Source organism: Coregonus lavaretus, assembly GCF_964263955.1.
Source record: "Coregonus lavaretus genome assembly, chromosome: 10".
In the NCBI taxonomy this organism is placed as follows: domain Eukaryota; kingdom Metazoa; phylum Chordata; class Actinopteri; order Salmoniformes; family Salmonidae; genus Coregonus; species Coregonus lavaretus.
The window spans coordinates 30,315,476-30,338,383 of record NC_139997.1 but is presented as its reverse complement, the minus strand read 5'-3'; the positions used below and the strand labels follow the sequence as shown (position 1 = coordinate 30,338,383).

Sequence of the window (22,908 nt, the reverse complement as noted above, 5' to 3'; positions counted from 1 at the left end):
GGCACAAGGTAACGTGGCAGCTTGCCCCAGTGCGTTTCTGATGCTTGTTCTGCATGCCCTCAAGGATGGCACAATTATCTTCCATCAGGCTATGCCATCTTTCTGCCAAGAAATGTAGCAACATCCCAACCACCAATAAGAATATTTAAAGTCTCTTCCACTTCCCTCATTCATATCATTTTTTACATAAAATGTGACGATAAAATAGTAACAAACTCACAACCAATGAAGACATATTATAGGAGACGAAACAGGTTAAGTGTGCACTTTGTAAATAAACTGGATGATTTGAGTCTGCATCTTTAGGCCAGCTGACATTAGTGAACTTGGTTTACATGCTCATCAATACAGAACATAATATCGTTTAGTACCAGTTTGTTGACACGCAGGACCTGATGTTGAATTATAGTTGCAAGAACAAAACGTATTGTTGAGGCTGAATAAATAACAAGCACTGATTGCAACAAACCACACTAAAGATGATATTAGAGCAATGTATTGACTAAACATGGGATCTCCGTGAAAGATTCAAATTGTTACTTTTGGGTTTGTTCGTAATGGTGGTTATACAGATGTTTACAATAACTAGCTAGTTTGTAATCATGTTAGCTAACTTACATGACATGATTACCTAGCTAGTTTGCGCATAACGTTACTAGCTAGAAATGTAACCTTTTTACATAAGCTCTGAAAATCAATCATTAACTACGATTGTCTAAAACGAATGATCTAGTTGATATTCAACACAAGATTACAGCTGCAAACATTAGTAGCAACTTGGCAAAGGCAATGTTCGCTGCAGTCTACTCCTTCCTCTCTGCCTGGTGCTGTTTGCCTTGTTAGTTTGTATGCTAGCTAACTGGGTATGCTAGCTAGCTTACCATATCGATAGCTTGTTGCTGAATCTAAGGATATGTGCGTTTCATCCTAGTTGAAATGAACGAATTAACAGTAGCGTTCATTTCACATAAATATGTAAATACAGCATACTTGAACCCGTAATAAAGTACATAAAAACATTGCATACCGCAAAATGACATTATGTTGTTGGATACAATATTTCACCTATCAATTCTCAACCAAGCCGCCATCTTGCAAAGGGTGATTCGCACCCTCTAGTACAGTACGCTAAAGTGGCTGCCTAAACGTAACCCAAAGTTCTGCTCTATTTTAAAAACATGTAACTTCTATGCACATATAAAGAGATAGACACTCACCTCACATTCGGAAAAATACCCTGTAAGATGTCAAATGTGTTCTTAATGGTCTTATTGGGCAGATGCTTGTAAATCCGCTGTTGACAGACTGTGGAAGAGTGTAGTAGACAGAAGGCTGAACCACAGAGTTTGGCTGCACCACATTTGATTTGTCTAGTATCGATGTCCTGGCAGGATTGTGTAAATTCTTACATAAAAAAAATACAGGACTTTCATGTAGCATCTTTTTTTGTGTGTGTTAAAGATAGATTAAAACCGTGATTAGCCTTCAAGTAATCGTTTTCCAAACTACGCGATTTTTTAAAAAAGTATTTATTTTTATTATACCAAAGAGGACAATGTTGTGTAACGTTCAAACCATCCCCACAAGCGAACCAAAGTTCCATAGTGGCTCCCTCCTGAAACAAAAACTGTTTGTTGATCCGAATCTATCGTGATTTATCCAACCCCAAAAATATAAGTAATCATGTGTCCATAGTTTAGATAAAACAAAATACATGATTTGAATAAGATCAATTACCGGTTGGTTGTTTAACATCACCTTACATGCACCTTTAACGGAGTTGCCAACAACCGGATGCATCCAACTGAAATGCATACAACAGAAAAGGAGCAACTTTCAGATGCCTATTTAACGTTATCATTAGAACATTGGATATTCGTTTGATTACGCCAATTTCCTGTGAGTTTTTTTGTAGATAGGTATGATATATGGTCGGGGTATTCAAATGTTACGTTACATTCCAGAAACAGGAAATATAGCAGAATATTTTACTTTTGTAGCGGAACCTTTCGTACAGGAAACATTGTGAAAATACGGAATGTTTATAAGAACGGTAAAAAAAAAAAAAATGCATGATTTACTTGTAATTTTCGTAGCAATTTTGTCCTACTTTGTTTGGATACAATGCATTTACTACTGGCAGAATTCAGCAAAGTTACGTAAACATTTGTTGCGATTTATGTTATGTAGAGACAAACAATTAAAATCGTCTCAAACAAGCGATTTAACTGGCGATGTTCGAGCACTCTTTTTAACAGCTCATCCAGATGATGAATGCATGTTCTTTGCACCAGCAATTTTGAGACTCGTGGAACTAAATGCCTCTGTTCATCTATTGTGTTTATCTCAAGGTGGGTTTACAATGAATAACAGATTTTGCTTTTCATTGGTCCTTTGAGTAGCCTATGTATTCCGTCCTACAATCAGGGCTAGCTTTTACATAATTTTTCATGGAAAATAGTAGCAGATTAAACTCAACGATTTACGATGGAGGAGCGGAGACTGTTGTAGGCGGACTGGAGCTCCGACGTCACATAAAAGTAAAACTACATTTTTACCAAAAACGACTGATTTCAGCACCCAGAGAATGGCCCGCAATTACACACGACATTGTGAAGTTGAGTTTAGTCGTCTAGGAAAATAGCAATACGCTGCAGCACCAACTTGTCAGTATAGCTAGGTCTCCCATATTCTATTCTGATCATTTGTTCAATAACAATGGTTTGTACTGCACTATAATTTAATTAATGCCTGACACAAGAAGAGAGACACGGCTTACTAGAGCCAAGTATTGTAATAGTTATACAACTAAGTATTAATTCCTTCTTTATGTTGTTTTATAGCCATGTGGCAATTCCTTTACATGACAACATATAAAGTAATTACTTTTCGCCAAATAATCACCTAGGCAATTACTACAATCAAGGGTTCCAGCGTCGAGAAGAGCTTCTAGACAGCTGTGCAGTTTTGGGAATACCAGCTTCCCGAGTCACTATACACGACTGCAAGTAAGTAGTCTCTGTCAGCAAGGCTAGTAAGTAAGCAATCTTCGGCACAATTGTAATTCTGCAGCAGAACATACAGGCCAACCAATCCCACACATTCCTTTTAAAAACAGCCAGATGGGGCTTACTATGCTTGTTAGGTGCTACTAGGTTGTAGCAGTAGCAATGATGCCCTTATCATTTATTTTCTTTAACTATTGATGGCATGGATATACATTACTCATGTTGTGTTTGGGATCTAGGTTTAGAAAGTAATCTGCTGTTTTAAATAAGAAGTGCCTGCTTAGCATAAAATTGTATACCAAACAGAAATATCAACGCAACATGTAAGGTGTTGGTTTCATGCGCTGAAAATAAAGATCCCAGACATTTTCCATACACACAAAATGCTTATTTCTCTAAAATTGTGTTCACAAATTTGTTTACGTCTCTGTTAGTGAGCATTTCTCCTTTGCCAAGATAATCCATCCACCTGACAGGTGTGGCATATCAAGAAGCTGATTAAACAGCATGATCGAGCATGTTTGGGATGTTCTGGATCGTCGTGTACGACAGCGTACTTTAAAAAAATGGTATATGTGACCAACAGATGCATATCTGTATTCCCAGTCATGTGAAATCCATATTAAAAAAGGTATATGTGACCAACAGATGCATATCTGTATTCCCAGTCATGTGAAATCCATATAATTTATTTCAATTGACTGATTTCCTTATATGAACTGTAACTCAGTAAAATCTTTGAAATTGTTGCATGTTGTGTTTATATTTTTGTTCGGTGTAGTTGTAGACGGGTTAGCTGACAACGTCACTAAAACAATGTACACGCTTCAATGGGGCAGAAGGCCATGTGATTCTGGATGGCCAGATGGCAAGCAACCATGAGAAGAAGCTGCCATGTGGGCCATGCTAGTTTTATCTTGTTCTTGATACCATGTTTTATAGAGGTGTATCGGTACAAATATGGGGACCTCGGTTCGGTCCAACTATTGCCTATGTGCACGTTGTAATGAAAATTATAATCTTAATTGGCACATTTCAAACTGTCCTTTTGTGAGGCGCAGCTAGGAACTACTTCTGTACGATGGCAAGTGGTGGGGTCGACAAACCAGGAGAATTCTCCATCATTGTTTAAATATCCAGTTTGGGAACGTTTTGGCTTCCCGGAAGATTACAACAGTGATGGACAGAGTTAACAGTACAATGTAGCCACTGCACAACGAGAATAGCCTATGCAGCTGTCAACACCTCAAACATGTTGACACATTTACGCCGACATCAACCCAGTAAGAAAACATAGCATAGGCCTATACAATGTCTGAGCCATGTTTACATATTGATTTCACATGCATATTGCACTTTCATTTAGTGTTGTTGTTGCTTCTTCTTCATTTAAGGAAATACAAAAGGTTGGTATTCCTGATTGTGCGCTCGTCAGGCATTATATGACTCATGATCATGGAATGAATACCAACACTTTGTATTTTCTTAAATAAACAAAAAATGACTACAGTAACTGTTGGCATTTAATTTTCCTGCTGTACCGAAACCGAACCCAACTGTGACCCCAAAACCGCAATACGTACCGAAGCGTGGGTTTGGTGAACTGTTACACCCCTAATGTTTTGAGGTGTTTTGACTGATGTGAAGTCTATGCTAATATGGCAAGAATTCGCTAGCCAACTAACCAACAACTGTAATGATGTATTTGAGAGACAAGTGCTCATTGTACAAATGTATTTGTTTTCAATAAACATTGGAGACTAAATATAGTTTATTGTCAACAATCTAAGCCAACCCTGTCTTTTTTTGCCCCATAGTTGCGCACATGTCGGTTTTGTTGCTGAACAACCAACCCGTCTATAAGCAACCTTGTCAGAATAGTCAACCGATGGTCAATTTATTAAGCCTAACCAATAATGTGATTTTTGAAATGAGGGGCTGATGGTGAAAACAAACATGAAGAAGCAGTGTGTGGTGCAGTGCACTACCTCCAGCCAGCCCAGGACCCTGAACCCAGCATGCCTGCCCATTAGCAGCACATCAAGCTGGGCCTGGCCCCTCCCCCTCCCCCAGTGTCTGTCAGAACATCAGTGAACCAGCCACAAATCAAACTCCTCCTTTCTTACCACAACAGAGCCTAGTTAGCCTGGCCTGATGTATTGGCCTACTCTGTCACTAGGGGCCATAAATGATTAGGCCCCAGAGGCATTGAGAGGTTGGCCCCTGTTGGACATACTCTCTCTCTGCCCTCTGAAATCGCACAAGGCCTGCAACATATGAGATTTGGGCCACCATTTCTTTTCAGGAATTAGTTATGTGACCAATTGGTGAATATTAGGACTTACGTTGTGACTTAGACCTAAGTGATAAACAAAGCTTACTGTTTAGTGCTCATTAAAAGTCAGTGCTTCTTCATATGAAAATGTCATGAGGATTTGAGATGTAGTCGCTGCTAGATTCTTATCAATTATGTCATATAATAATATATAATATAATATGCCATTTAGCAGACGCTTTTATCCAAAGCGACTTACAGTCATGCGTGCATACATTTTTTTTTGTGTATATACAGTGTATTCAGAAAATATTCAGACCCCTTGACTTTTTCCACGTTGTGTTACGTTACAGCCTTATTCAAAAATGGATTAAATTGTTTTTTTTCTTTACATCAATCTACACACTGTACCCCATAATGACAAAGCAAAAACAGGTTTTTAGACATTTTTGCAAATGTATAAAAAATTGAAATATCACATTTACATATGTGTTCAGACCCTTTACTCAGTACTTTGTTGAAGCACCTTTGGCAGCGATTACAGCCTTGAGTCTTCTTGGGTATGACGCTACAAGCTTGGCACACCTGCATTTGGGGAGTTTCTCCAATTATTCACTGAAGATCCTTTCAAGCTCTGTCAGGTTGGATGGGGAGAGTCGCTGCACAGCTATTTTCAGGTCTCCAGAGATGTTCGATCGGGTTCAAGTCCGGGCTCTGGCTGGGCCACTCAAGGACATTCAGAGACTTGTCCCGAAGCAACTCCTGTATTGATTTGTGTGTGTGCTTAGGGTCGTTGTCCTGTTGGAAGGTGAACCTTCGCCCCAGTCTGAGGTCCTGAGTGCTCTAGAGCAGATTTTCATCAAGGATCTCTCTGTACTTTGCTCTGTTCATCTTTCCCTCGATCCTGACTAGTCTCCCAGTCCCTGCCGCTGAAAAACATCCCCACAGCATGATGCTGCCACCATGCTTCACCGTAAGGATGGTTCCAGGTTTTCTCCAGACATGACGCTTGGTATTCAGGCCAAAGAGAATCTTGTTTCTCGTGATCTGAGAGTCTCCAAGCGGAGTGTCGTGTGCCTTTTACTGAGGAGTGGCTTCAGTCTGGCCACTCTACCATAAAGGCCTGATTGGTAGAGTGCTGCAGAGATGGTTGTCCTTCTGGAAGGTTCTCCCATCTCCACAGAGGAACTCTGTAGCTTTGTCAGAGTGACCATCGGGTTCTTGGTCACCTCCCTGACCAAGGCCCTTCTCCCCAAATTGCTCAGTTTGGCCGGGCGGCCAGCTCTAGGAAGAGTATTGGTGGTTCCAAACTTCTTCCATTTAAGAATGATGGAGGCCACTGTGTTCTTGGGGACCTTCGATGCTACATAAATGTTTTTGTACCCTTCCCCAGATCTGTGCCTCGACACAATCCTGTCTCGGAGTTCTACGGACAATTCTGTCGACCTCATGGCTTGGTTTTTGCTCTGACTTGCACTGTCAACTATGGGACCTGATATAAACAGGTGTGTGTCTTTCCAAATCATGTCCAATCAATTGAATTTACCACAGGCTGACTCCAATCAAGTTGTAGAAACATCTCAAGGATGATCAATGGAAACAGGATGCACCTGAGCTCAATTTCGAGTCTCATAGCAAAGGGTCTGTATACTTATGTAAATTTAGAAAAACCTGTTTTAGTTTTGACATTATGGAGTGTTGTGTGTTGATTGATGAAGAGAGAAATTAATTTAATCAATTTTAGAATAAGGCTGTAACATAACAAAATGTGGAAAAGGTAAAGGGGTCTGAATACTTTCCGAATGCACTGTATATTAAAGCTCATGAATTAGCTTTATAACTTTGAAGTACTAATTACTCTCTAATTACTCTGTGATAATCAATAATAGTAATGTAAGCCTCCCATTGTATATCAGTAGGAATCCCTTTTCTGTTACTAGAATGGACAATTGCTAATGTCCATAGACCTTTAACCAGCAGACTTATAGCTAGTAGACTGACTAGCTGCACATATCCAGACATGCATCCAAAGGTTGCGTATCTGAAAAATATTTTACCTCAGATAAATTGTATTCACTGGTAATGAACAAGAAATGGGCTTAAGCAGGCCAGATCATTTATTTTTCCCCAATAGTGGTCATTTCGATGAATACTCCTGTGCCATGATGTCCAGTAATTGGTAGACGAGGAGTTCATTGGACAAATCCTCTGGTGGTTCAGAGAGAATGAGAACATCAATGGCGTCATGGCTGGGGTTCAATGGGAAGAAAGAGAAGACGGGCTGAATTAGAAGGCTGTGTTTTTTTCCTTAAGAGAAAAAAAAAAGCCTCCATCATCCTCCTAATAAAGGAGGCCATGGTTGTGTCCCTAATGGCACCATATTCTCTATTTAGTGCACTACTTTTGACCATACAGCTCTGGTCAAAACTCAAAGTAGTGCACGGTATAGGGAATATGGTGACATTTGGGACACAGCCCAAGGCTGGTATTGGTCCAGAGTCCAGACCACCCCTGGGCTCAGCATATACCACTGGACACCCCCTTTCAGACACAAACAAGAGGGCCTGGCCAGTTCTCAGCTTCATTGGCTAGAGCCAAAGCTGAGTCTGCATAGATTATTCACTGTGTGATGGAAATACTTCCTGGAAACTTGGAAAGGGAAAAATCCCATTGTAGGAAATGTTGTGTAAAGCTGTGAGAGAGAATTGAATTCTGATTGCTAGATACTTTTTAACTAGGAGGGTTTGTGTTTAAATTAAATTTGACCCCTATCCCTAATGACTTTGAACCGTGTCTTTTTCAGATATGTACTCTACAGCTCTGTAAAATCTTCTGTGTTTTGCTATCTCATGTTTTTACAAGTATTGTTGATGCATCTGCAAGGTTTACAATCCTCTGGAACAGACCGCTGGCTATAATCACTGACTTCTCAGCCCAGACAGCGGGTAGGTGTTGTGTTCAAAAGTGCTCACATTACGGGGAAAAAGTTGAGGGTGGAAATAAATAGTAGGAGACCTTTCTGTGGACAAACCCCAGTGGCTGTACCAGGAAATTGTGGAGGTTCTCAGAACAGAACAGAACAGGTCTGTATGCCGCGTGAGATTACGCACCGCAGTTCGCCAGGACAGGAGTGGCATGCGAGCTCGACCTGGAACTGGCAGTATTAAGATGGCAGCATGCCCAGATTGTCTGCCCTGCAGTACATTGTTGACATTTCATAACCTCAACCTCTCACTTCCTCACTCTCCATTTTATAATCTTGTGCACACTGATAGATGGATGAACTTTGATCTGAGTCAGCGCTGTAAGTGTGTGTGTGTGTTAGTGTGCGCTGAACTCTACACTACACCCCTTATGCTATGACCCTCACCTTGTACTAGTGGCTGACAGCCCACTTTCCCTCCTGTTTTTTTGGTGTTTGCCAAAAAGACACACCCCCTAAACTACTCTGTAAGATCACTACCCCTACCCCCACATTCTCTCACTCTCTTTCTCTCTCACACATTTTCTTTCTCTCTCTCTCTCACACACTTTTTTTCTCTCTTCCCCTCCTCCCTTGTCTGCTGAAGCCAACTGCTAAGGACCATGGGATTTTGGCACGGCTCTGAGCCCTTCACATTTCAGCCTCCCAATCTAGGTCACTGTGATATGTTTTTATTTTTTCTGTAAATGTTTGGCCTCAGCTTGGCTACAGTACATTGTCAGTATCTTGAGACAAGTGTGTGCAGATGTACATGTACTTCCTCTGGGTCGTCTCAGTTTTCATGTTGATGTGAACTAATAAAGTGATACGTCATTCCAGAGGAGCTGGTCTGTTAGCTGACTAACAGAGAGAGGTAGAACAATGGTGTCACTGAGGGAGGCTTGTGTACACACAGCAGTGCCCTGCCCTAAATTAACCCTAAAACCCTCTTACTACGTGCGTGTGCCTTTGTCCACCTCAGATTCAGAATGAGGTGACTGTTGGATTAGTAACTGCCGTCCAACCAATGATGCCATCACTAATGCTTTAGGCTCAGTGCCACACCTCCAACCTCCATCCTTCCCATCCCTTCTTATAACACTGAGTTCACACATTCACCATAAAATAGGGTTTCATCATTGTCTTTATGCTGGATCTCTTACTTGTTTAGTCCGTTTGTTGTAACATTTTGCTCTGTTGTAGGCTTTATTCAATTGAGTAGCTCCTCCTTTTAGTCTTCCTGTTGTTGTTTTATTGCCTCAGTGCAGCCATAAAGGCCAATTCTCCTTTTGCAGGCAGCCATGAAATGGGAAGGCTTTTGCCAAGGTGTAAAATAGCCCATGCATCTGAATCAAGAGTGTCCTGTTTGTTTGATATGTTGATATGTGGACATTGATAACAAATCTACAAAGTCTAGCAAAAATTCATAAATGCATTATCCCAAAAAAATCAGATTTTATTCTGCACCATCATGTGAGGCATGTGTATCCTAAATGGAGCATGCTGTCCTCTCTCTCTTTCTCCTCCCTCCCCCCCAGTCAGTCAGTGTTCTGCCTCTCTTCTAGTCAGTCATTCAGTGGTACTGTGATATGATCAGATGTCTGGCTGACTGGCTGGCCCTCATCCTCATCAGACCTTAATGAATAGGACAGCTGTGTTGACAGTCTCTGGGCTGGGCCCTAGTGCATCATGGGGCATGGCTTTTGTTGATCAGCCCTGATCTGAGCCCGATCCTCTGCACTGGCGCGACCTCCATTCACTCTGTCCACTCCCTGCACAACGTGAGAGAGAGAGCGCTTGTCGGTCCCAGCAGAAGTTCATCCACTCCCACACAACCCATTATTCCATTATTCATTGGCCTTGAGCACACTGTACTGTAGTCTTCCCTCTGGCTGACTACAGCAGTGACTCTATAGATGCATCCCAAATGGTACCCTATTCCCAATAAAGTGCACTACTTTTGACAAGATACCAATGGGCCTCGGTCAAAAGTAGTGCACTTTATAGGGAATAGGGAGCCATTTGAGACAGACAACTCACTGTTTTCTAACTTCTGCAGATGTGACTAACTTCAGTGACCTGCTTCATTTGCTCCTGAGGCGTCCCTCCACCAAGTAGATACTGTATTTCCTAAGGAAGATGACCCTGACCCTGATAGTTGGGTAGGATATAAACTTTAAAGTGTCCTAGCCAACTTGTTGTTTTGGTATCCAGTAAGAGTTAAGAGAGTGCAGGAGTCATGTCAGAGTAGAGTCGGAGCATCATCCTCCCCCACTGTGTTTAATTATACATCGATCTGGTGGTGAAAATAGCTCTGGCTGATTTACTGGCTGCTGGCACAGCAGAGCCGAGGACTAAGAGAAACACACACACCACCACACACGCGCACACACATGCACATACATGTACACACACACACACTGAGGACTGACAGAGAATCTAGTGGTGAGTGGTGCCAGCCCTGGCACTGACCCCTCACTGTGTTCCCATGTCAGCCACTCAGCACACTGCCCTGTCCTGGTCTACTGTCAATGCAATCACAGTCACCACATATGGGGGAGAATAGTAGTCCAAAATAGTCTGTTGATGGTTGAAACACTCCATCGTCTTAAGGGCACACTTGTCTATTTTGGATGGGGGCGATAAAGTGATATAATGGAGCTTATAGTAAATAATGTGTGTGTATATTGAGACGTTTTTTGTTGTTGCGTAGCAGCCCTTATCTGACTGAACACTGTATTTGCTAGAGCTGTTTTAAGCTTAAATACATATAAGCCTATCAAATCAAATCAAATTGTATTTGCCACATGCGCCGAATACAACCAGTGTAGACCTTACAGTGAAATGCTTACTTACAAGCCCTTAACCAACAATGCAGTTTTAAGAAAGTGTTAAGTAAAAACAGAGAGAAGTTAAAAATTGCAAATAATTAAAGAGCAGCAATAAAAGAACAGTAGGGAGGCTATATACAGGGGGTACCGGTACAGAGTCAATGTGCAGGGGCACCGGTTAGTTGAGGTAATTGAGGTAATATGTACATGTGGGTAAAGTTAAAGTGACTATGCATAGAAAATAAACAGAGAGTAGCAGCAGCGTAAAAGAGGGTGGGGGGGACAATGCAAATAGTCTGGGTAGCCATGATTAGCTGTTCAGGAGTCTTATGGCTTGGGGGTAGAAGCTGTTAAGAAGCCTTTTGGACCTAGACTTGGTGCTCCAGTATAAGAGTACAAATAAACATTTGTAGACATATTGAAAGTAAAATCACAGCCTATCATCCTCTCTGTAAAATATATAATTTAACAAAACACATAGGCCTATTGTGTAACAGTCAATTTAGAATATGCTAGACTTCCCATGGTTCCTAAGTAAATTAAATATTGCAGTGTGTTTTCTTTTATAGAAGACATTTTGTGTTCATGTAAGGTCAGTGTGCCGTGAAGGAGTTAACCAGGCAGTGGTGTGTCTCAGCGTTTTCCCAGCATGCCCTATAAACCTGACAGTGGGGACAGGAGCCTGAGCTTGCCTGGCAGTATCCTAGGCCTCTGGCTGGCCCATGTGACCAGACTAAACAAGGAAAGTGCTGTCTGTCAGTCTGTCCCACAGCCCCTCTAGTCTACTGGGCCAAAGTTCAACCACTGCATCCAGATGCCTGCAAGCAATTAGACATCCACATGCAAAGCTGCAGGAGTGGGGCTAGGAACGGGGAAGGGGAGGTTACTCTAGGGCGTTTGGCACTGTTGCCATAGCGAAGCTCACTGCATCCCGCTTGAGGAAAGGTCAGGTAGATCATCTGTCTTTTGTTAATTTTTCTTCTATTTTTTCTTCTTTTGCTTAGCTACGGTTGCCAGGGTAAAAACTGAATCTTCTTTTCTTTTCAACCAGGCTTATGGAAGAAGAACAATAAGTTACAGTTGCACTTCAAAGCTAAATTTGACAACAAATAAACAATAGCTGTTCGCTGTGAAGGGTATGTGAGGTTTAAAGTTGATGATGTGTTTTGGTGTTGTTTACATGTCTTGTTAATGGAGATGTAGTTATGAAGCCGAATATTATTTTTTGACGTCTCACGCCTTTGCAACCAGAGAATATGACCATAATTAGAAATCCTACTAATGCAGTAGGAGTGCAGACTACTTCAACCCTAATATTCCCCATGCCCCCCCACCCCTGTGATACAGCACCCTTCAGGCCTGACCCCCATAGCCCTGGCAGGCGTTTGATTTGTGTCCTGATCCATCACGTCCCTCCACAGGCACAACTGTCCTGCCCCATTGTTATGAACCAAGGGGGAGGTGGGACGACCTCTATTCACCCTCTACCCCATAACCTCCGCCACCCACCCCAATCTCAAAATGTGCAAGACATCAGGTCATTGCTCTTTGTCCAGTGTCTACCCCCCCCCCCCCCCCGTCTCTCTCTCATTCATCTGCTTGCCAGACGTTGAGCTGTGGTGTTGTTTTTTAACCAAGTCAAATGTCATCATGCCTTCTATTAGCCATATGCATCCATTTTGCACCAGTCAAACCTCTTATTCTTGTTGTGGGTCAGATCAACATGTAACTAGCAGAGAAATGGTTAACCTCTGTGTGAGAGGGAGAGCACTACTGCTTCAGCCCGCCTTTCTAATGAAGCCCTCAGGACTTTGTTTTCATCTGAACTGCCCCGACCCAAGTGTGTCTGAATCACTCTCAACATGCTCCACTGCCTCGCTCTCTCTCCCTCTCTCTCTCACTTTTTAATGTTTGATGTCTCTGGAGGGAAAGAGAGGGGGGAGAGAGGGAATGAAAGAGGAATGAGAGTAACCGAGAGAGAATGAAAGAGGGAGCAAGAGAGAGAGGGAAAGAGTGTGCGAAAGAGAGAGGTGAAGAAAGCTGTGAGAGTGATCAGCATGAGTGACCCCTCCATAGATAGTTGGTGTGTTGAGTGATCAGGTTGTCTAATGGACACACTTGAGTAGCTCAGGGAGTGTGGGATGCAGACCTGGATCCAAATAGTATTTTAAATATTTTAAATACTATGACCATTTGATTGTCTGCCTCCAGTACCAGATGGGCGGCATTTGCACTTCCATTGGTTTCATTGTGCCAGGAAAGCTCAATCAATCACAGATAATGTATTTGAAAGATGTTGAATACTTTTTGAACCCAAGGGGGTGTGTGTGTGTGTGTCATACATGTTCTTTGTTTTCCCTGTGCTGTAGTAGATTCAGTTGAACAGGGTACTAAGGCCCCACTGACCCCTAACCTCCAGCCACAGTTTACCCTGGCTGGCATACATTCTAAAATAAATAACCTTTTCAAAGGTTGGGTCCAGTGTGCTCAGTGTGTAAATCTTTTGCATTGTAAGTAGTAGGCTACATATTCTAAATGCAGCAGTGTGGTTCACAGGCAAAAACTGTTTTTTCAATCTAAAACTGGCCCACCATTTTGTTGAATTGAAGTCAGGCTACTGTTTTGGTTGGTTGGTGTGCTGCAGTAGTCTAGCCAGGCAGAGAAGGGTGACGTACCTACATAGGCCTCAGGCAGTTTTAACATTGTCCCAAATGGCACCCTATTCCCGATATAGTGCACTACTTTCAACCAGAGCCCCACTGTAACTCTGTCTTCCCCTCTTCATCTTTCAGAGAACTGCCAGACGACCCCAACGTAGAATGGAGCATCTCAATGGCCTCCTCTCTAATCCTGAAGCACATCAGAGCACACTCCATCAACCTGGTATGATGATCAACTAATCACTGAATCTCACTATTATTTATCAAGTAGCCAATTCTATACTGTACTGTATCTGATTGATTGAATCACTTTTTTCTCCTGTGAGTGATTTTCTAACGAAACCATACTGAAAATACTAGATTATTTGTATAGACAGTTTTGGCACCACAGTCTTCTGGCCATTGTCAATAGTCTTTTGTATCTGTGTATGTCTCTCACAGGCTTCCCAAGCTCCACTGATAATGAACTGAAAGAGGGTCACCTCTTCCTTTCTTTGTATTTACGGCCTTACATGTAAACTAGCCTGATCCCAGATCAGTTTGTGCTGTCTGTCTTGCCAACTCCTTTAGTCATTGTCATGCCAAATAATGGCAATGAGCATAGGAGTTGGCAAGACGGCACAAACAGATCTAGGACCAGGCCACATGTTATCTCTTAGAAACAACATGGCTGCTGTCTGCAGCAGCAGAATATGATTGTGGCGGTTGGAGCTCTGGTCACTGTCGGCATGTTTACTCCCAGATTTCTATCATCCGCACAAAGACGTTCCAGGAAATTTACAAAAAGGAATTTGGGAATTGAGATCTTAACTTATTTTTTCTTCTTTCATGTCCGTCCGCAACCATTAGTATTTTGACAAAAGCTGAACCCAGTCTGTCTGCTTTCTCAGATTAACAATTAAGCAGGAGAGTGCACAGCAGGATGCTAGCAATTTCCCTCAAAACCAAACAGCTCACTGTAGGCTATCCCACTGATCTGTTTTTTATTTTGATCAGACTACAAAACAGTTGGATGGATATTTCTAACCCATCAAATTGTATTTGTCACATGCGCCGAATACAACAGGTGTAGTAGACCTTACTGTGAAATGCTTACTTACGAGCCCTTAACCAACAATGCAACGTTTTCAAAGGTAAGTAAGAACATTTAGCTAAATAAATGAAAGGAAAAATACTATCACAATAAAATAACAATAGCGAGGCTATAAACAACGGTTACCGGTACCGAGTCAATGTGCAGGGGTACGGGTTAGTTGAGGTAATATGTACATGTAGGTAGGGGGAAAAGTGACTATGCATATATAATAAACAGAGTAGCAGCAGTGTGTGTGTGTTGGAGTGTCAGTGTAGTATGTGTGAGTGTATGGTTAGAGTCCAGTGAGTGTACATTGAGCCTGTGCAAGAGAGTCAGTGCAAAATAATAAGAATACAATAATAGTCTGGGTAGCCATTTGATTATCTGTTCAGCAGTCTTATGGCTTAGGGGTAGAAGCTGTTAAGGAGCCTTTTGGTCCCAGACTTGGCGCTCCGGTGCCGCTTGCCGTGCAGTAGCAGAGAGAACAGTCTATGACTTGGGTGGCTGGAGTCTTTGACCATTTTTTGGGCCTTCCTCTGACACCGCCTGGTATACACTCTTAGAAAAAAAGGTGCTATCTAGAAACAAAAAGGGTTCTTCAGCTGTCCCCATAGGAGAACCCTTTGAATAACTTATTTTGGTTCCAGGTAGAACCCTTCCCAAAAAGGGTTCTCCTATGGGGACAGCCGCATAACTTTTTGAGGATCTGAGGACCCAGGCCAAATCTTTTCAGCCTCCTGAAGGGGAATAGACGTTGTCGTGCTCTCTTCATGACTGTCTTGGTGTGTTTGGACCATGATAGGTCCACCATGATAGGTCCTTAGTATGTGGACACCAAGGAACTTGAAGCTCTCGACCTGTTCCACTACAGCCCCTTCGATGTGAATTGGGGCGTGCTCTGCCCTTTGTCTTGCTCACGTTGAGGGAGAGGTTGTTGTCCTGGCACCACACTGCCAGGTCTCTGACCTCCTCCCTGTAGGCTGTCTCATCGTCGTCGGTGATCCAGCCTACCACCACTGTGTCATCGGCAAACGTAATGATGGTGTTTGAGTTGTGCGTGGCCATGCTGTCGTGGGTGAACAGAGAGGACAGGAGGGGACTAAGCACGCACCACTGAGGGGCCCCTGTGTTGAGGGTCAGTGTGGCGGATATATTGTTGCCTACGTACTTTGGTGCGAAAAGTGCAAATAAATCCCAGAACAACAGCAAAGGACCTTGTGAAGATGCTGGAGGAAACAGGTACAAAAGTATCTATATCCACAGTAAAACGAGTCCTATATCGACATAACCTGAAAGGCCGCTCAACAAGGAAGAAGCCACTGCTCCAAAACCGCCATAAAAAAGCCAGACTACGGTTTGCAACTGCACATGGGGACAAAGATCATACTTTTTGGACAAATGTCCTCTGGTCTGATGAAATAAAAATAGAACTGTTTGGCCATAATGACCATCGTTATGTTTGGAGGAAAAAGGGCGATGCTTGCAAGCCGAAGAACACCATCCCAACCGTAAAGCACAGGGGTGGCAGCATCATGCTGTGTGGGTGCTTTACTGCAGGAGGGACTGGTGCACTTCACAAAATAGATGGCATCATGAGGAAGGAAAATTATGTGGATATATTGAAGCAACATCTCAAGACATCAGTCAGGAAGTTAAAGCTTGGTCGCTAATGGGTCTTCCAAATGGACAATGACCCCAAGCATACTTCAACATTTGTGGCAAAATGGCTTAAGGACAACAAAGTCAAGGTATTGGAGTGGCCATCACAAAGCCCTGACCTCAATCCTATAGTAAATGTGTGGGCAGAACTGAAAAGCGTGTGCGAGCAAGGAGGCCTACAAACCTGACTCAGTTACACCAGGAATGGGCCAAAATTCACCAAATTTATTGTGGGAATCTTGTGGAAGGCTACACGAGTTTGACCCAAGTTAAACAATTTAAAGGCAATGCTACCGAATACTAATTGAGTGTATGTAAACTTCTGACCCACTGGGAATGTGATGAAAGAAATAAAAGCTGAAATAAATCATTCTCTCTACTATTATTCTGACATTTCACATTCTTAAAATAAAGTGGTGATTCTAACTGACCTAATACAGGGAATGTTTACTAGGATTAAATGTCAGGAATTGTGAAAAACTGAGTTTAAATGTATTTGGCTAAGGTGTATGTAAACTTCCGACTTCAACTATAGGTATTACAGACTCGGTCAGGGAGAGGTTGAAAATGTCAGTGAAGACACTTGCCAGCTGTTCGGGATTATGCACAAAGATTAACTAAATCAGAAAAGAGACTACAGAAATTTAAAGTTTTCCACCTTTCCCATAATATAACATATTCCTATTGTTTTACTGCTGTTAGTTTTTATCATGTAAGTCTAAGCCTAGAACAAGCAAAGAAAGAGTTAAAGCAGATATCCACCTCTCGCCCCTCTTGGAAGCCATTTTTATTATCTGTTCGGTTTGGCAACAACTAATATTTCCAGAAACTGGTGTTTGTACATGTAATTATATTTTGGCTCTTCCAAGTCAACTCTGGCAGATGTAAAATGTCTCCCTCAGGCCAGTAAATGGCAAGGGATGACCCTGCTCTGGGTTAGAAGGTGTGTGGTGGCCTCCTTTATGTTAGGTTTCAGGGGCATAATAATGGTACATTTATCCTCTGCCTCACTCAAAAACTGCTGCGTCTTTAGTCATGTTATTTTTCTTTCCCTTTGACCTGCTTTCTCCCCTGGTTCTCTGGTGAACAGGCATGCAGGCAGAAAAGGGCTCTTAAATATCAGTTGTCTCCTGCCAAGCTGCATTCTGCTGTCAGTTTGAGTCCCAGATGGCACCCTATTCTAGTGCACGACTTTTGACCAGGGCCCATAGGGCTCTGGTCAAAAGGACTGCACTATATAGGAAATAGTGTGCCATTTGGGAGGCAGGCAGAGACAGACATTCAAGACAACCTCCATTAACCAGACAGAGAGAACATTTATCTCTTTATTTTGCATGTAGCCAACATTTCACATTGATATTTGATAGCTGTCTTATGTTATGGCATAAAGTATCTTCAAATGAATATTGTTGTTGTTTCAGGTGCTGACCTTCGATGGAAGGGGAGTGAGTGGCCATAGCAATCACACTGCCATCTACAAGGCTGTCAGGTACGAGCTAGACTATGTCCTTTAAACACTGTCCGTCATTGTAAGGCTGACACGTGTGTCCTTTAGATTTTATAATAATAATAATAATAATAATATGCCATTTAGCAGACGCTTTTATCCAAAGCGACTTACAGTCATGCGTGCATACATTTTTGTGTATGGGTGGTCCCGGGGATCGAACCCACTATCTTGGCGTTACAAGAGCCGTGCTCTACCAGCTGAGCTACAGAGGACCACACGTGTCAGCGTGTGGTCCAGTGAACAGAACAATTTTATTGTATATGCCGTTTTTGATCCGTTTGTGGAAAGCACATGCCGTCCCAAGGGATGTACTCTAGGAAACACATATTGTCCACAGATCCAGGCCAGAACCTGGACAATAAACCAGCCCTGTAGGCTACATTCCTATACTGCATAATTATAAAACATACATGCTAAACATCCCAGCACACATCAACCTCCCCTCCCCCCACTCCCCTACAAACAAACAAACACACATACACACACACATTCAAAAACACACACACACTGTTTTGCATGATTCCTCTGTTGCATATTTGAGAGGTCATCCAAACCCACACTCCACCACTGGATCTGCAGATGGCCCTGCTCTCAGAAACCCACAGGAAATCACGTCCTGAAGAGAGGAGGGAGGAGAACTAGATGAGAAGAGTAGGGAGGAGAGAGGAGGATCGCTGTGGTCTGGAGAACTGAAGAGGACACCAGTCCAACAGTTGCATCAGACTGTTGTGAAATCAAATGAAATGAATGTTTTTGTGTTTGGTCATATCACAGTCTCTCATGATAGACTGGAATAAATGTTACAAATCGAGGAGCTGGCCAGTGCGCACAAGAGATTTGGTTCTGAGTTCCTTCCGAGATTATTGTGATGTGTAGCTACACTACAGTGTAGTACAGTGAGTGAACAGAACATATGTGTTCATTGACTAGTGCTGCCTGCTTGGTCTCTTCCTCTCTGAGCTGAGCCTCGCTGGCTCTCCTCCAACACCCAGACTTCATCTCGTGTCTGAGAGGATGAGTGTGTTGTGTTGTCCAGATCATATCCCATGATTCGCATTCGACTTAAACTCACAAGTGATGGGCACAATTTTATTTAAAAAAACGTTGTGCAAGTGAATTTAGAAAGCCATCGGTATTTTGTTAACTTGGTTTAATTCTCCAGTGAGAGCTTAGACTGAACAGGAAAGAGGAGAAGTGAAATGTTCTCTAGCTTTCAGACCGTGATGACAGTGTGAGAGGAGAGGGAGGGTTACTGTAGCGAGTGTGGAATGTGACATTGAACATCCAGAGACCGTTATCATGAACCACATGACAATTCATTAGAACACATCAGCAGGTTGTTACTGCTGCTATTACCATCTCAATTCCCTCACCATCATCAATAATTGAGGAGACAACCATTCCCAATTGCATATTATCCTCTTCCTAACATTTGACAGGCTACTTTGCTGCCTTGCTGCTGTGGCCAGAGAAACTGAACCTTTGGGTCTAATATGGCTGGAAGGGCCATACTGTGTCCTGAAAATGATTGTCTATGGTTCACACCCACAAACTTTTTCACTGCCCTGAACTGGCAGTGTAATTAGTTCACTTTCCAAATTGTAAGTAACTATTTGTCTCATAGGAAAACCTGGGGGAAAAGCAAGTAGGCCTATCTGTAGGATTTTCTTGCAAGTCAAAGTTTGTGTGTGCTTAGACCTCCAATAACTACTGTATTTTTTTTGTTGTTGCTTGTCTCTACCAACAGCTATCTGGCTTCCATTGGGAACATACCAGATGGCAAGTATTTTAACCTTTTACATTTTTATTTGACCAAGCACTTCTCAAATACATGTATTCGGATAATCATTATCAGCCTGGTAAGGTATTTAGCCTATTATAAACTATACACCTAAAAACATTTGCATCAGTTACATGACATGATGGTAAATGGAGTCCAAACTGGGACACTTATAAACTCATAAGGACAAGAAGAGAGAAGTGATCCTAAAGCAGAGTAACTGGAGCCTTGGCAAAGACCGCCATCTAGTGTTGAGATTAGTGTGTGTCACTTGCACTTCTCAGTCAGCTGGTGGCTGTAGGGACACAACAAACTATCACCCAGTGCTTTAACTGAAAATCACTCCCCTTTATCACTGCCACCATTTGTCCCTTTCTCCCGGCTGGATGTGAATCTATTCCCATTAACAACACCCTCCCTCCTCTGTTACACTTGTTTCCTCCAACTCATCATGGCTTTGGCCTTTGTAAGATAGTGGAGCCACATCGTCACAGCCCCTCCTAAAGTGTTGCACCGCTCAGGCCAGGCCAGGGTCAAACTTTTAAATCCCTCTTAATGTAGCAGCTGGGCAGATCTCTCTCACTCTCTCTTCATCATCTCATGTTTTTTTCCCCTAGTTAACTCCCTCTTGGCCAAGATGAATCTGCCTCCCTCCCTGAAGTCTGCTCTAAACCTTCCTCTTACATATCATTCCGACCCTTGACCCCCGCTGTCTAGATCTTGTAAATGAAGAAGTTGTACTGTATTACTGTGCCACATCATGGCTCACACTAGAAAATATAGCATGTTTTAAGTGACGTTCTGAGACCTTTAGAGTGGCACTGTCCTGATCAAAAGGAGGACACAAACAAGACCATTTAACACTCTGTACCATGTCCTCCTTTCCCATCATCTACAGCAGACGAGACAGAACACCTTTCCATTACAATAGGATGTGAAATCAACCTATTGATTACATTTCAGCCAGGACCATTTCATCCAGTGATGAGCATTGTTGAGAGAGGGATGGTTTCTATTGCAATAGTTGATTAGATGTGAACATGCCACACCCAGACCTTACCGTACATGAGTGTGCTATCACATTGGTACTCTGTATTCAGTGTTGAGAGGGGGAGAGAGAAAGAAATCTCAATGTGATTCTAAAGCCTGTTCACACAGTTGCATACTATAATCCCCTCTCGTTTTCACCAGTTTACCCAAAGCCTCTTTTGCCCCATGAACCATTTACTGTAGATATCCAAGTCTCCCAAAAACATCGGACAATATGACTGTACAAACCCACAGTAACTCTTTGCTAGTAGCTTAATTTCCTGTCTGGTCATATTTGCCTCCACTCGAAATATGGCTTGTCTTTCCATATTATCCCCATCTTTGTCTCCAAGACTTCAACACACTAATTATTCTACATTTATGTTATGTAAACCCTGTAAATTATCTGTGTTTTTCCATTGACTTTCTGGGTGAGATGTAAATTGCAAAAAAAGTACACTAACTAGGCTAGGATTCTCCATTCTCCCACAGACTGCAGTCTCCTCTCTCTGTCGACCATTGGTGTCCTCAGGAAGTACCTATCCTTCCTGGAGCTGCCTATCAGCTGGCTCCTCCCATCAGATCTCTGCTGCATCATAGGCTCAAAGGGCTACGGCCAAGCTAAGGTGAGCCTGTCATCAGCCTATACTATCAGGCATGAAATAGACAAATGTTACACCAGTTCCACTATCATCTCTTTTCCTGTTATTATGGGACAAACGTCATTAATACATGTAATAGCCTACTAGATGTATAGTTAGAGTGAGACGTATAAAAAAAGCATTGGGATTTACATCCGCAAGTGTATAAGACGATCCCTAAGCTCGGTGTACAAACAGTGAAAGTCCTCGCTCTCTCTTTCTCTATGAAAGTGAAATTAGGTCTCAACATCTGACTTGACTGGTACTGGCACTGCGTACATGTAGCGTATTTCACTATAAATATTGATCTATCAGCGTTAGAGAAAATTGTCAGACACCCCTCGCTGGACATCAGTCATTACAGACATACAAATTGATTATAACTGCTGGAGAACTTCATGTTTTTACCTTGCATCAGTATTTATAGGGAAATACATTACATGTACGCAGTGCCAGTACCAGTCAATTCAGGTGTTGAGAACTAATTTCACTTTCAGAGAGGGAGCGAGGACTTTCACTGTATGTACACAAGCTTAGGGATCGTCTTACACAATTGCGGTTGGAAATCCCAATGCTGTTTATATACATGCCTCACTCTATGTCTGTAATGACTGATGTCCAGCGAGGGTTGTCTGACAATCTTCTCTAACTCTAATAAACTCCTCTCCTTTCTATTCACCAGAGGGCCATGCTCTGTCACCGTACTCAACTCCTGTGGTTTCGTTACCTGTACATTTGGTTTTCACGCTACATGATTATCAACACATTCCAAGTTATTAATCAAGGACCAAAGAATCTGAAGATATATTAGTCAAAAATGAGGTTCCTGATTAATCTTCTGAGAACACTGTTACTTGGGTTTGTTAATCTTACTGTAATCAGTTTGCACATCTTTTTATATGTTTTGCCTCTTCTGACATATTCAAATTATTGATCTCATAGCACTGATATATTCAGACCTACCTATTGATTGAATGTAGATATTGTATTTTTCTAACTTTTTGTTGTTGAAGGAAATACATTATTAAAGTTTATCTTCCTGTCATTGCCAACATTGTTAGTTGGGAACAGTTTACTTATGATTCTTAATACACTATTATTCTCCGTTTGCTGTAAGAATGTTGACATATACTGACACTGTAAATGAATAGTGAATTTGACAAATGTAAGAAAAATGTGAATACATAGACATTGATTGTATCCAAACAGGGTAGGTTTGGTATTTTTATTTTTGGAAATGATGTACAAAAGTTAGAACAAATGTTCAAATTGTTGATGAACCAATAAAGTTAATTTGATTTAGAAAAAGTTGTCTCAGTTATAACACAATAAGGGACTGTGTTTGATCTCAGCTGTGTGTGTGTGCTACAGGCTTGGACAAGTCTCTGATATTCGGGTGGTTCTTCATGGTCTCCTCATACTTCTGCCCACAGAACTTCTCTACTGTCACACTGTGTACAGTACCTGGGTCCAAACAG

At 42.1% G+C, this 22,908-nt stretch overlaps 2 protein-coding genes across 4 annotated transcripts in view; one reads left to right on the top strand and one right to left on the bottom strand.

Annotated features, from left to right (window-relative positions):
• ncor1 (nuclear receptor corepressor 1) overlaps positions 1-1,375 on the bottom strand; it is a 128,405-nt gene extending 127,030 nt beyond the window's left edge. For all 3 annotated transcript variants that reach the window (XM_084170946.1, XM_084170947.1, XM_084170948.1), the window contains exon 1: positions 1,218-1,375. The gene's annotated coding sequence lies outside the window, so the exon portion shown is untranslated. The remainder of the gene's footprint in view (positions 1-1,217) is intronic.
• Positions 1,376-1,815: 440 nt separating this feature from the next.
• Positions 1,816-22,733, top strand: pigl (phosphatidylinositol glycan anchor biosynthesis, class L). The gene is made up of 7 exons (XM_084169979.1): positions 1,816-2,351; positions 2,909-3,008; positions 13,869-13,959; positions 17,892-17,959; positions 19,728-19,759; positions 21,282-21,415; positions 22,113-22,733. The coding sequence occupies exons 1-7, from the start codon at positions 2,039-2,041 to the stop codon at positions 22,239-22,241; spliced, it is 867 nt and encodes a 288-aa protein (XP_084026105.1). The 5' UTR covers positions 1,816-2,038; the 3' UTR covers positions 22,242-22,733.
• Positions 22,734-22,908: the final 175 nt, after the last annotated feature.

Coding starts and splice junctions, on each gene's coding strand:
- pigl (XM_084169979.1), top strand. CDS start 2,039: ATGTTTATAAGAACGGTAAAAAAAAAAAAAATGCATGATTTACTTGTA. Junction 2,352..2,908: donor TCTATTGTGTTTATCTCAAG/GTGGGTTTACAA, acceptor ATAATCACCTAG/GCAATTACTACAATCAAGGG. Junction 17,960..19,727: donor GCCATCTACAAGGCTGTCAG/GTACGAGCTAGA, acceptor CTCTACCAACAG/CTATCTGGCTTCCATTGGGA.